Source organism: Musa acuminata, chromosome BXJ1-4, assembly GCF_036884655.1.
Source record: "Musa acuminata AAA Group cultivar baxijiao chromosome BXJ1-4, Cavendish_Baxijiao_AAA, whole genome shotgun sequence".
NCBI classification, from domain to species: domain Eukaryota; kingdom Viridiplantae; phylum Streptophyta; class Magnoliopsida; order Zingiberales; family Musaceae; genus Musa; species Musa acuminata.
This window is the reverse complement of record NC_088330.1, coordinates 25,241,604-25,256,810: the sequence shown is the minus strand read 5'-3', so window position 1 is coordinate 25,256,810 and position 15,207 is coordinate 25,241,604. Positions and strand designations below refer to the sequence as shown.

The window sequence follows — 15,207 nt, the reverse complement described above, 5'->3', positions numbered from 1 at the left end:
CGCTGCTGCAGCGGGATCAAGTCATTGGTAGCGGCGGCGCGGACGACGCAGGACCGCTGCACCGCGTGCGGGTGCATCGAGACGGCCACCGCGGTACTGTCGGGGATCGACTTCGGCCGTCGCGTGCGGGTGCATCGAGACGGCCACCGCGGTACTATCGGGGATCGACTTCGGCCGTCGCGTGCGGGTGCATCGAGACGGCCACCGCAGTGCTGTCTGGGATCGACTGCCCGGCTAGTGTGGCATCTCCTTTCCTTACCGGTGTTGGAAAAATACGACAAAGAAGAGGATAAAAATATTATAGAAATAAATAAAAACACAAGATCAAAAATACTTTAGGAAAGATATTTAGGCTTGAAACGTGCATAAACATTTTTCTAGAAATGATATTTGCACCCTTTTTTCAATAAGATTGCTATGTGTTTGATGCAAATAGTTTTAATGTATATGATAAGCCTTTAGAAGATCTGTATTAAGCAAACAATAAAAAATCTTCAAAGAAGAATTAGAGAATATCTAATTTAATCACTTGTAGAGTAAAGAAGAAGAATATAAAAAAGATAATTTAATAATTTACCCTCAAATATCTATTTATAGATATTTTCTCAAAAGACACAACCTTTAAAAAATAACTATCAAAATAACTATAAAAGAAAATACCTTTTCAAATAAATCTTTTGAAAAAAAAAATTTCTTTTTAATTTGAACAATTTATAACAATCCTCCACTTGTTCAAATTTAAAATTTTCTCCAAGTGATTAAATAGTATTTATAAATAAAATAATATATCTTTTGATTTGAATATTACCTTAGTGTAAGCATCACAAAGTGAAGTCGAAATCCCAAATAGCATAAAAGCATTGAATTTGTTATTCCTAATGACAACACCGGTGATACCACACACATAAATACAATATCCTTGTATTCCTCATAAAATCTCGCTTAGCCCTAATATAGCCTTGGGCTCATCCAAGTTCATGAACTTTTATGAGAGAAAACTCCAACTTTCAATTGAAGCGGCACATCTTCTAAGTTCATATAGGTGAAGTTCTTATAGTATCTTTGTCACTCTTTGAGATACTTGTCCTAACTTGATTGAACTTCATTAAGAGTATAATTAACTCAACCCTCATTCGATGACAACCAGCACTTTAACGTCTTTAGATGAGACTTGTAAAATATTTTAAAGTGCTGAACCACTCCACATGTTAATGACTTGTTCTTACCCTTTGAGCTCTTCATTACTCATTTCATAATGTTGAGTAGGGTTGCTATCATTGGTGGATCTTTTATTCAAGGAGTTTTAGCCTCATCCATTTTAATGTTGATCTTATAACTTCTCTTGTAAGAGGTTTGGTGAATGGATCATCTTCCACTTGTAAAACAAGAGGAATTGTTTTTGCTTTTCGTACACGAGTGCTTCTTCTTAATTTATGAGATTGCTCTCCAACCTCTTGTGAACTTGATTGATGTCCAATCAAAGAAATATTAGGTTGCTCACCAACCTTTTGAGATGTCTCCACTAGTGACTCTTCACTAGTTAGAGGATGAATATTATTACTTGAAATTATTAAATGTTCAAAGAATTTCACATCTCGAGATTCTATTATGGTATTAGACTTCAAATTAAGAAGTCTATAAACTTTGCTATTTAAGGCATAGCCTATAAATGCATATTTGATTCCTCTATGTTCCAACTTTATCCTTTAAGGATCATTATTCTTACAATATGTAAGACACCCCCACACTTTAATATAACCAATGTTAGGTTGCCTTCCTTTCCATAACTCATATAGAGAGATTTTATTCTTTTTAGAGGGAATTCTATTTAAGATATGACATACAGCTAATAAAACTTCTCCCTACAAATTATAAGATAATTTAGGATGCAACAACATAGCATTAATCATCTCTAGATAAGTTTTATTTTTTCTTTCTGCTAATCCATTTTGCTTAGGTGTTTTAGGTGCTGAACATTCATGAATTATGCCATGTTGTTCACAAAACAAGTTAAATTCATTAAGAAAGTATTCTCCTCCTCTATCACTTCTTAAAGATTTAATTTTCTTCCCCAATTGATTTTTAACTTCTGCTTTATATGCCTTAAAAGTATTAAAAGTATCATTTTTACATTTCAATAAGTACACATATGTGAATCTAGATATATCATATATAAAAGTAATGAAATATCTATTACCTCCTCTCGTTAATATGTCATTTAATTCACATATATCAGAATGTATTAAGTCTAACAAATTAGTATATCTTTCAATACTTTTGAATTGTTTCTTCATCATCTTTGATTTAACACAAATTTCACATTTATTAAGATCATCAAAATGATAATTTATTAAACCACACTTAACCATTCTTCTAATGGTGCTAGTTCCAATATATGCTAATCTATCATGCCATAATGAATAAGAATCAACAATATAAATAGAAGCAACATATTTATTAAATTTAGAATCATTGTCAACAATAGATAATTTGACAATTCCCTCAGCGGAATAGCTTTTTCCAACAAACATTCCATTACGGGATAGAATTAACTTCCCGGATTCAAATACAGATTTAATTCCAAGTTAGCTAAGGAGATTCCCACTTACTAAATTTCTACTCATATCCGGTATATGAAGAAAATTAGTAAGAGTGACTTTCTTACCCGAAGTGAAAGTGAGTTCCACATTTCCCTTGCCAATCACCTTAGAACGAACTTCATTTCCCATTTGAATCTCTTGCCCTTCTGTGACTTCTTTGTAAGTCTTGAAGAGTGCTTTATCATAACAAACATGAACGGTAGCACAAGTATCGTACTATCAACTAGAAACCTTGCCAAATATGACATTCACTTCGCTCACCATAGCGATTATATTATCATCTCCCTCAACGGAGTTGACTTTCGGTTTCTGGCCCTTTTTAAATCTGCAATCCCTAGCAAAATGATTAGGTTTTCCACAAACAAAACAACCTCTACTCTTTGGCTTCTTAAATTTTCTTTGATCCCTTTTAGGGTCAAAATGATTTTCCTTGTTTTGTTTGCCTTTGTTGGAATTCCTAGGTTGATTCACAATATTTGCTTTTATATTGCCAAAAGAGTTCTCACTCTTTTCTCTCATCCTCGATTCCTCCTTGATTCGAAGATGTTTTTGAATTTGCTCCAAAGTGATATCCTTGGAGTCATGCAAAATCTTCTTCCAATACCCTTTCCAAGATGAAGACAACTTTGCTATTATAGCCCATACTTGAAAAGGTTCAGGAAGTTCGATTTTTTCAGCCTTCAATTGATTAACAATGACCTGTAACTCATGCACTTGTGCCAAGATTGGCTTGTTATCCATAAACTTATAAACAAAATATTTAGAAATAAAAATTTCTTTGTACCTTCCTCCTCGGCATGATACTTGAATTCCAAAGCATTCCAAATTGCTTTTGCAGATGGTTCTACCGTATAAAGATCATAAAACTGATCCGAAAGAGCATTGAGAATGTGTCCTCTACACATGACTTCATCTTCGATTCTCTTCTTTTGTTCAGCCTTGACTTCATTGGTGTCATCATCGGTTGGATCAGGAATTGGTTGAAGATTTGGATCAAGCACATAGAAGATCTTCAAAGCAGTCAACATGAATTTCATCTTGTCTTGCCAACGGGTAAAATTCGTTCCATCAAAACAATCCAAATGAACAAAATCTTGATTCAATAATTTGATGATATTTGTGGCCTCTATAGTGAATTTATATAAATTCACAAATATCATTTTTAGATTGTTGGGAAAATACAACAAAGAAGAGGATAAAAACACTATGGAAATAAATAACAAACATAAGATCAAGAATACTTTAGGAAAGATATTTAGGCTTGAAACGTGTATAAATACTTTCATAAAAACGATATTTGCACCCTCTTTTAAATAAGATTGCTATGGGTTTGATGCAAATAGTTTTAGTGGATATGATAAGCCTTTAGAAGATATGTGTTGAGCAAACAATAAAGAATCATCAACGAGAAATTAGAGAATATTTAATTCAAGTGAATCACTTGAAAAGTAAAGAAGAAGAATATATAAAAAATAATTTAATAATTTATCCTCAAATATCTATTTATAGATATTTTACATAATCTTTAAAAAATAATTATTAAAATAATTATAAAAAAATATTTTTTAAATAAATCTTTTGAAAAGATTTTTTTTTTTTAATTTAAACAATTTATAACAACAAGATCAGCCCCAACGTCGACTGCAAGTCGAACGGCCCTCAGCTGGTACACGTAAACGTCAGCTGTTGTCGTTCGGTAGGTGCGTAAGAGTTGTGTGTAGGTATCATCATCCTCCGAAAGTTTCATCACGAAGTACACGTGTCATCCTTCCGAAGCCCCCATGCTGAGAAGTACAGGCCCCCCAACCCTTTATGTGTCTTCGACTCCACCTTCGGCGGCTCCTTTCGTTTCCCTTCGAGCCCCCACCCAGCCCCCAAATCTCTCCCACCTGCGAGGGAACTCGAGCGAGCCACCGTAGCGATATCCTGGGATTGCTACCTGTATCTATCCATCTACCTACCCTTGGGCGATTCGATCGTAGGTCAGTCTTCGGCTCTCGCTTATCCGGGATCTTTGATAGGTGATTTCCTCGTTTGATTTCGCGAGCGTCGAGATTGAATTCCATGGATAAAGACCTCCTTCAGACCTTCGACGCCGCGAAGAAGGCGGCCGACGTGGCGGCGGAGGCCGGCGGCCCGTCGCCTGAGGTGGATCGGTGCGTGGACGCGTTGAGGCGGCTGAGGAGGATCCCCGTGACGACGCAAAATCTGGTGGAAACCCAGGTACTCGCTTCTTCTCATGTTTCTTCATCTTCGACATGGCATGTAACGGAATTATCTTTACGCTTCTTTGATGCTTAAGCATGATCTTTCTTTGAGTCGATGAAAGTTGGCAATTTTTTTTTTTTGAACTCGAGTCTCTGATGCTGGCGTTAAATGTTTTCGTTTGGTTGATTCGAGCTGTACTACGGTCGATATAAACAACATTTCTTCTATACGAAGGACTAGTTCTTTTTTTTTTTGGATACAAATTGTTTGGTTTTTTTACCACAACGTGATGGAAAAAGTTCGAGTTTTTAATCACTGAATTTTGGTCTTTTATTGGTCGCAATTCTTGCCTTGTTGTGCTCATCTTTAGCGGTATGGAAGTCTTTACAGATTCATTAAGTGGTTGGGAACCTGACTTTCTTATTCGATTTTTATTTTTTAGATCTTCAGGCACTGAATTTGTCATCAGAGGTGGGTATTTCGACAGATGCAGTCCTGCAAATACAATGTTAGTGTATGGTTAGAAGTAAACCACAAGCAAACGCATAAACAAGAAGATGACAAAAGAATAACAAAATTATAGTCTCAGAAACAAATATAAATAGATGATGGAAAACAAAATACTGTAGATAGTATTTTCCTATATATAATAGCACCAGCCAAAGAACGATTCTCAAAACTGTGCGTAGTAAGAATTTCATCGATGCTAAATTGACTTACTATAACTTTCACTGTAGTTGTTTACTGGATATATTAGATATCAAGTTCTAAAAGTTTCGCTGGACAACCTGTAAAATAAAACTTATATGGTAGAGATTCCAAAGCCATATACATGCCAATGGTTTGCTCTATAGTTAACCATATAGGTCACTTTCCTTTGGGTTGTAAACATAGAAACAAGATGAACTTTCTCTTGTGGAATACATTGCCACTATTGATGACAGAATCAATATAGATAGTAAATTATACTTCAGGATCATTCTGTCTTACGGTAAGACAACTGATAGGAATGGCATTTGTAGGAATACTTATGACAAACATTCATTGAGTTGAGGAGGAATAAATGCTATCATGGTTGAGCTTTGATCAGTGTTTCCTGCTACCATGGTAAATAAATGCTGGCTCAATTCTGCAATTAATGATTGACTATAGAGCTACCTGGATGTTTCTCATTTAAGTTATGCTTAGATTTAGCTTTCTTTTTTTAAATTGAGTTCGTTTCTAGAAGTTCCTTTGAGTGGTATTAGCTTTGAGCAACATCTTCATCGATGTCATATCAAATGGATAACATGAATTCGATCTAAATGTTGGCATGTAGGCACCTTCAATATGATTGATGTTTCAATCAAGGCTATGGTCAATTTAAGCAACATCTGCATCGATGTTCATATGCTCATGACTGTGCATGATCAGGACATTTAAATACGTAAGAATAAATATGATTGAGGTTTCAATCAAGGCTATGGTCAATTGTGCACCAAGGTAGTTCTCAGGTGGTTGCATAAGTGTAATTGTAACGGGCATGGCCCACAAATTAAAAACTCATAACAAGCCTCATCCTGGTCTTTATGATGTGGCTTTGGTAAGTAATAAAAACACAAAGGCAAGAATCAAAAGTAAATTGTGCCATTTAGTATTGACTGCTATTTACTGGTTTAGGTCGGTATTACCGGTGTTGTACATGTCCGTCTAGTTATTGAAATCATTATTGGGCTGAGATTTAAATACTTGCTTAAAGATACATGGTGCTGCTACGAACTAGGCGTTGTGTAATGTGATGCCCTTCCTATCTATGTTTATTATGCCAGTCAGGTTTGGTGTTATGTTTGGTAAATATCATGTTACTGTTATATAGAGTTTAGAAATCTGAGGTTGTGATTGATAGCTGCTGCTGTAATGAATTGTATGATGAGCGATAATTAAATTTGAGGATGGCACTTTATTTCTAGGATTAGTTTGTAGTTGATCAAAGTTTTAGATGCAGATTTAAAGTATCAAAGGTCATAATTTGGTCAGCCTCTGGTTCGTTACTATAGTTCTCAACATAAACTTTTAAAATGTCATGCTGTAGAGCATATGTATTCTTTAAAAAGAGTGTATTAGATGCTATAGAAAGCAACTCCAACATCAATGCTCGTTGTTTGATGATTGTTTATTAAAATATTACTTTCACTGCCAAATGCCATGGAAATCTGATACTGTATTACTGTATGTTATAGTCCTTGTTCGATTGCAGTTGGCATTTCCCTTGTCAGATAAATAATAGTTTGCATACTTGACCTATTACTGTGATGTTTGCTGAAAATTTTGTTCATGAATTGTTGTGTATAATTTCCTTTATTCTATGTTTATTTCTTTACTGCTTGCATTGCTTAATATAATTTTTTTGCAAATTCAGATGTTTAATATGCTTTCCTCTGTTGTTAATAATTTTTGGTATTTTTCTTTCCTTTGAATTATGCATAAAATTTTGGCATTAATTTATTAAGTTGCAACCAAATCATGGAATGCTTTATTTTTTATTTATTTTTCATATATATATATATATATGTATATATATATATATGTATATATATATGTATATGTATATATATATGTATATATACCAAGGTCTGCCATACCGAATCGTACCGCCCGGTATGGGTGGTACATATCAGTCCGACAGGTCAGCGGTACGTGGACCACCCGGTACTGGTCCGCACTATAGCACTGTAGCAGTGCACTATTGTAGTGCACTGTAGCAGTGCAGTGCACTGTTACAGTAGTAGTACAGTACAGTGCTCGGTGCACCTGGGTGTACCGCTCGGTACCGAGCCCAGATCGAAATACCGATACGGTACGGTATTGCGAACCTTGATATATATACACATACATATACATGTATGTATATACATACATGTGCACATATCATTCATATATATATATATATATATATATATATATATATATATATATATTCTTATATGCATATATAAGAATTTGACACATTTCATGAATCTTGAGAAATCTTGTTCTTTATGACTGATTGTCATAGCTAATCCTACTATACATCTGCATTGCCGATGGGAATAATAATATGGTTGATCCGGAGCTATTATGCTCTCTTTTGTTTTCTTAGTTTAGACCTTTTTTTGTTGCCTATCCTATATTTCATCATATAGCAACCAAGAAGCAAACGTTCTGTCAGGAGACTCATATCAAAGACGTATTTTTTACAAATGAAATCTTCATACTTACTGCTTGCGGACATTAAACATAATGAAGTATTTCAAGCAAGTGGGCCCAAGCTAAGTCATTCACATGCTCATATTGGCCCATCTGCTCTTTATATTCTCTCACTCAATCCCTCTATAAAAAACCTCTTCAAGACTTATACAAGGCTTGTTGACACTTTATGTACGCTCTTTGTGGAATCTCTGAGCTTTTTTTCTCCCAACACTTTAGGATATGTTTATACATTTTTCTTCTTTTTTTTCCCCAACACTTTAGCATCACCGAGCAAAAATCGTCAGATTTGGCTGTTTTTCCTTCTTGGACTTAAACATGCTTTCTGTTCCGCAGGTGGGCAAACGGCTTCGCTATCTCACGAAGCATTGCCATTCAAAGATTCAAGTTGAGGCTTCCGCCTTGTTAGAATTCTGGAAAAATGTTGTCATTCAGGAGACTTCAAATTCCACGAGAAATGGAAGTTCTGATGATAAAAGTTCCATAAAAAATTTCAAATCTGAGAGAACAGAAACTGTCAAGGTTAACAAGACTTCAAAGTCTGGGCCAGCCATCATGGATGGAATTTCAACTTCAGAAAGTTTCAAGTTTGATAAGAAAGATAGAGACCAGAGCATGAAAGCTGAGATTTCAAAATCAGAAAGAAACAAGATTGAGAATAATAGCAGCAACGACTCTGGAGTGCTTGCTGTCAATGATGAGAGGATACCCAAGGGAGATCACCAGGCTTCTACTACCAAGAAACCATCTATGGTACCAGCTGGTCCTCCTAAACTGACAACTATGGTCAAATGCAATGATCTTGTTCGAGACAAAGTTCGGGAACTTCTAGCTGAGGCTTTCTCCAAAGTTTCTTGTGAGACCAGCGAAGATGAAAGAGATGAAGTGAGGAACATCCTGGATGAAGTGGATGCATGTGATCCCATTCGAGCTGCTGTGTTGGTGGAGTCCGTGATGTTTGAGAAACTAGGACGTTCTAATGGTTCTCAAAAGCTTAAATACAGGTCCATAATGTTCAACTTGAAGGATGGGAACAACACTGATCTTCGAAGGAGAGTTCTTGTGGGAGAAGTGAAACCTGAGAAACTCATTGCCATGACCCCCGAGGAGATGGCCAGCGACAAGAGGAAACTTGCAAACAAGCAAATTAAAGAGAAGGCCTTATTTGAATGTGAGCGAGGAGGGCCACCTAAAGCTACCACTGATCAGTTTAAATGCGGACGCTGTGGACAGAGGAAGACTACATACTATCAAATGCAAACCCGAAGCGCCGATGAGCCAATGACAACATTCGTGACATGTGTGAATTGCAACAATCACTGGAAGTTCTGTTGAGTGCATATGCGGCAGAAAGATTGCTGAAGATCCCAGGTCTAATCTTCCTTCTTTTTCTAGGGCTGCTTCTATCCTGTGTTTCTTTCGGAACTCATTAATTTTTAGTTGATTAACTGTAGCAGCATAGTTTTTTCATGTTTGCTGATCACTGCCCCCATCATCAATTAAAAGTGTTGAATCCACTCGGTCTCGTCTGGATATGTGCCTTCCGCATATGCTCTTCTCAGTGCTGCAAGTAACTCGATGAAACCGAGAGAAACATCGAAGCCAAACTTCATTGGGAAGTTTGCTTGGCATGTATGACAGACAGTGAAAGGCCTCAGCCTCACTTCTCATGCTGTGTAGATGTATCGTCCATTTATTTCCAAGCTAAATGGTAGTCTACCGAATGAACGTCAGCAAAGACCAAACAGTAGTAGAATTCCTTGTCGAGGCATTATGCTCTGCCACTTCTCAAGCGCAGCTTTCTGCGTCTTGCCAATGTCGACTGCATGTTCGTCCGTTATGTCTTCTACACTGCAAAGATGTTGACGTATAATTTCCACTCTGCAATACCGAGTCTGGAGATTCTTTTCTGAGTCGCCAAACTGTAGATCGTTGTGTTTCATGTGGAGCTTGAAGAAACAAGGGCGTTTGTCGACCGGCATTTCACGTCGGAGCCACTGCAGCAGGTGTCTTAACTTGTGCAGACAAAAGACTCGTACGCTGTCAACTGTTGGATACATCGCACTCGGATGGTCGAATCTTTTATATGCATCGACATAGGTAAACTGCGTGACAGGATTGGCTTTTAGCAGATGATTCTTTGCGGTCTCGTTCGCTGGTGCAGTGAAGAGACAAATTATAATAGACGATGCTGCCATGAAATCCCCATTCCGCATTTGGTACGGCTTCCGTGGTTGACCTGCAATTCTCGGAGGGGAGGAATCGGTCAAAAGAGTCAGACCGCATTACCAGGTGGTGAAAATAGGAAGAGTTTGTGTGGATCGGAGTAACGGTTGATGAAGGGATAAACTAACATACCGGTATGATGATTGATACATCGGTTTTGTGAGAGAGAAATAGGCTAATGAGGAAGCTTTTGGGACACATCTTCGATGACAATTGTCTCCATATGCAAGTAATTGGAAGCGTCACTGTCGTCTGCTGTCTGGACACCGAGGTGATAGTGTCTTGGATCACTCTCTCTCTCTCTCTCTCTCTCTGTCTACGTTATCTTCGTTGGCATCAAGGAAATGAACACCCAACACCGAGGTGATCGTTGCTTTCGACTCCCGGCGGAGTAGATACAGTGGGATGCATATTTAAACTCCTAATGATCAAAATAACAATCAATTATAATACTTAGTCATTTATCTGGAAACAGATTGAAGAATTATCAAGTTCAATAATAAGGATTATCGATGTCGTTGTGGAATAATGTTCTGTACTAAGGCTTACGCAATTAATCGTGCATTTCCTGTTGTTATCAGGTCATTTACTCACGTTTAATTTGCTTGTCGGCAAATAAGTCCTCGCGACTTGTGGAGCAGACATCAGACCACTAACGCACGCAAGATGTGGACTTGCATCGCCCATCATTTCTGCAGTAGATGCTGCCGCATTCGATGGCACGGAGTCCTTAGATCCGCTCCAACTTGCGATTCTCGAATCCCAACCCTCGATCGACCTTTTTTATTCGTCGTAATCGAAAGGCGCGTGCCACGATCTTCGTTCGATTTGGAGAAGATCCGAACACTGTTAGCCGCTGCGAGTGCAGTACACGAATGGGCTGTCATCGGTGCTCGCTGGCCTCACGAATAAGAATGGGTCCGTGGATCGTTTTCACACGACGCACAAAGACTGCATCGCCAATCCTCTCATCGCAAGTAACCTGTGAAGATGCTCGTTTCCGTTCGTGAGCAGGAAGCAATGATCACCGAGCTCTGAAGATTTCACCTGAGAAAACCCGCTGAAGAAAGAGAGAGAGAGAGAGAGAGAGAGAGAGAGAGAGAGAGAGAGACGGGGGTGAAGACATTAGTGGAGCTTGATCAGCTGCTCATCATCATCATCAGCAGCAGCAGATATTAGGAATGATTATGACTGCTGCATGGATAGCAAGGAATCTTTGATGGGGTCCGGAAACAGTCCGAGCTCTTGCAGAATGTTGCGCTGCAGTCATCGAAGCAGTATGACGGGCAAAATGTTATGCAGAATAAATTACATATGTGAGAAATAAATTATAGTTATATTATGTATATTACATATGTGAAATATTTGGTGGCGAAAATTAAAATCAAATAAAGGTTTGACACTCCAACACCTTTGACGACATAATGTAGAGTGATAGCACACGATGTGAGATTAGAATATTGCCACCGCAGTCAAAGCCACAAATAATAGCTATTATAAATCTCTCCGGACTTGCTACAATCCACCAACCAAAATAACGAGAAAATGCTTTCGTCCTCACCCACTATTTCGACTCAACATTACATTGCAATCCTCGGATGCTTGCTGTTACTTGAACTCCTCGCCGCAAACATCTTTAAGTGACGAAGGGTAAATTCGTCATTTTAATATAATTTCGTATTATATAATTATAATTATAATTATAATCCATTGTTCTCCGGATCGGTACGGCTTCCGCTACGAGAACTCGTCCGCGTCCAACTCGCCAAACTCCACTTCCCATAACTGCCGCCTCGGGGAGTAGAACTCCGCCAAGCAAAAGGGCGGCGCCTCCAAGGCGTCCGCCTCGCCGCCGCAGAGGCATCCGAACGGCGCCGACCGCTCCTCCGGGTAGCACAGCACCGACCTCGGCGAGAAGCGGGACTCGCCGCACGTGTCGGCGCCGTCCCCCTTCCCCCAGCCGTCGTCCCCGTCGGTCTCGGCCCGCGCTGCGTACGTCGGGGAGAAGTTGGTCACCGCCTTCGGGCCCCTTAACCGCACCGCGGCGGTGTCGTAAACCGCCGCTGCCTCCTCCGCGGTGTCGAAGGTCCCGAGCCACACTCGCTTTCCCTGACCAGGGTCGCGGATCTCCGCCGCCCACCGGCCCCATGGCCGCCGCCGCACGCCACGGAACCTCCTCGCCCTCTCTCCCCCCACCGCCCCCTTGACCTGCCGCTTCCTCGGGGCCGCCTGCCGGCCCGGCGCGACCTCGATCCCGACCTCGTGCACGTGTCGCCTCACCCTCCGCCGCCCTCCGACCTCTGCGTCCTCGCCGGACGAAGAGTCAGTGGCGTCCGCGTCATCGAAGCGGATCCGCACCACCCGCCGCTTCCGGTCCCGCCACCTCCAACCGGCGGCCTCGCTCGCCGGGATCGTCTTCCTGATAACAACCACATGCTCTGACAGCCTCACCGCGGTGCCGGCGGCGTTCGTCGGATCCATCGCCGGGCCGCTATCTACCACCGGCAAATCATCGGTGGAAAAGGTAAAGCCATGGATTCCGTCGTCTCGCTTCGAACTAAAGGCAAAAGATGCCCTTTCCCCGTCCTCTAATTCCGCAACCGGCGGACGATGGAGAAACCGGAAGGGCAAAAGATACGGATCAGAAGGCGAGGGTTTTAGCTGAATGCAGTGCGGGAAATCAGGGGTGTATTTATTCAAGGTTGATAAGAACTCATCCTTCAAAATGTCCAATCTGCCCTTCAACGTTAATTTCAGATCTACCCTCGACCTCGACCATGCGGTTGGATCAAAACGCGGCCTTTGAAAGCCATGTCATAAGAAGATGGCCCGTCGCTGTGAGCCGTCCGCGAAGGACAATCTGGTAATTCGGATGAGCACGCCGCCGCCTTTGTCGTGGCGCACCCAGCGAATGGACTAGGAGGCACAATTATTATTATATGCCCGACCGTGCGATGGCCTCGATCGACGGCGGAGAGCGAGTGAATCATGCGAATGCGGTCGAGCGCGTCATTGCGGCACGTGAATAATTCGGCAGACTATGTGGCATGCACAAGGAGACGACAGGGGTCACGTGATGGTGGTGCCCCTCGCGGACGCCACGCACACCCAATTCGCCACCATTATATTATATTCTATTTCTATAGACAAGATAAGAAGAAGAAGCAAAGAGGGGCACGAAAGTCAAGAATCATTTGTCTCAGACAAGCCATCAAACAGGGAAAGGAACGACTACCGATCGCAAGCTGCAGGGCAGACGATCGAACTCCCTGGCTCTCATAACCCGTTGGTGACTCGGCTGAGACACGGGATCGCACAAGCCGAGATTCTCAGTTGTTCACACACTACTGTTGTGGCAGTCGAAGTTTCGGAAAAGGACTCGGTGGTCGGGCCAAGGAAATGGTGGTTTGGCGTGTCGCCGACTTATTGACTTGAGCTTTATTCGGATGGCAAAATGTTGGAAACCATGGCAATTAGTAAGCGTTCTTTTTGGATCCTCCGACCACGTCGATCAAATACACCGTCTGCGAATGGGTGCTGTACGGGCATCTGTCCTTCGACCTCAAATTTTGTCTCAAGCACCGACCGACCGACCTTGATTCCTATCCTTGTGCAACTCCATCTAGATATCGAGTTCAAGCGATACCTTCTTCCGTTATTCACTTGGAAGGTATCATCGAGTAAAAGAGCAGATGGACATGCTTTGGCTACTAAAACTAGATTTCCAATTGTCCTCCTAATTTTCCTTGGATCCATATGAAAATAATGCTGTTTTTCCATTGTATCTGCTCGGATGAGCCATCCCTCCTCCTCCTCTGTTTTGAATATTTTAATGGATTACTATGTGATAAGACATATTTTGATCCCGATTTATAAATTACCGTCGACGTCACACGCCACGTCCCAACCAGTGTTAGAACCCGATGTTACAAGCTGTCAGAACCCCATGACGCACGCCAAGTCGGGTTCCGTACCAAAACACTGTACGACACGACTATCTCGAGAGCTCGGGGCGGTGCCGTCTGACGCTGCTCAGACATCCCCCCAAGATGCTAGCTCGTCAGAGAGGCCGTCCCATCCCACGAGGGTCAGCGGCCACATCGAACCGAGGCACAACCGATCCTCGGACGATAGTATAAAAACCCCTGACCGGCACTCGGCCAAAGGGGGGATCGATATAAAACAAACACTCCATTGACTTGCTTGTCGGAGGGGCCAAAGTCGGGGATCACCTGACGAAGGCCATTTTTGCAGGAAGACGACCGCCCACGACCTGCGAGCGTCTCAACTCGAGAATCGCCATCCAGTGTACAAGGACGCGTTGCCAACCATCCCAGAGATAGAGAGACGCAGCCACCTCATCAGCCTACTCACTCCGCAAGAAGCTCCCGACATCAGCCCATGGACCTAACCGCGCCGACTCATCAGCAGCAATACTTTTGTTCACCAACATTTTGGTGCTAGAAGGAGGGCACGATGTCGTAGGAGCAACCGACAGGAGTCCTCCCCAAGGAACAAGCCCCGATCGGCCTCCCTTCCGTCGAACCCGAAAGTCAAGCCCTCCCAGCCCTCGGAGACAGGGGAATCCCGACTTCAACGCCATATCGCTACAGGTGTCTGTTCAACGACTCGGGGTTGTCGCCCCCAAGGCTCACCACAGGGCCCTCGGTCGTAACGCTCGAGGTGTTCCTTAGCCTGACCAAGCAAGTGCAGGCCACGACGGGCATGATACAAATGCTCGCTCCAATCATTCCTCAGATCGTGCAGCTAGCAATGCCCCTGACCGACCTGACCCGGCCGGTAGCAGCCGAGCGGGGAGTAGGTCGGGACCCGAGAAGCCCGAGGGCAAGCAACGAACCCAAGAGGTCCACCCTGGCAGAACATACCCGCACCCTGCCGAGTCACGCTACCTCATCTCGAGCCTGACACCGTATCTTCCAACTCGACG

General features: G+C 41.7%; 2 protein-coding genes across 2 annotated transcripts; one reads left to right on the top strand and one right to left on the bottom strand.

The window, feature by feature from the left end:
* Positions 1–4,443: 4,443 nt before the first annotated feature.
* LOC135651007 (transcription elongation factor TFIIS-like) lies at positions 4,444–9,550 on the top strand. Its single transcript, XM_065170772.1, has 2 exons — positions 4,444–4,823; positions 8,370–9,550. The coding sequence occupies exons 1-2, from the start codon at positions 4,665–4,667 to the stop codon at positions 9,366–9,368; spliced, it is 1,158 nt and encodes a 385-aa protein (XP_065026844.1). The 5' UTR covers positions 4,444–4,664; the 3' UTR covers positions 9,369–9,550.
* Positions 9,551–11,731: 2,181 nt separating this feature from the next.
* LOC135650994 (pathogenesis-related genes transcriptional activator PTI6-like) lies at positions 11,732–13,057 on the bottom strand. The gene has a single exon (XM_065170765.1). It carries the CDS (start codon positions 12,738–12,740, stop codon positions 11,997–11,999), a length of 744 nt encoding a protein of 247 aa, XP_065026837.1. The 5' UTR covers positions 12,741–13,057; the 3' UTR covers positions 11,732–11,996.
* Positions 13,058–15,207: the final 2,150 nt, after the last annotated feature.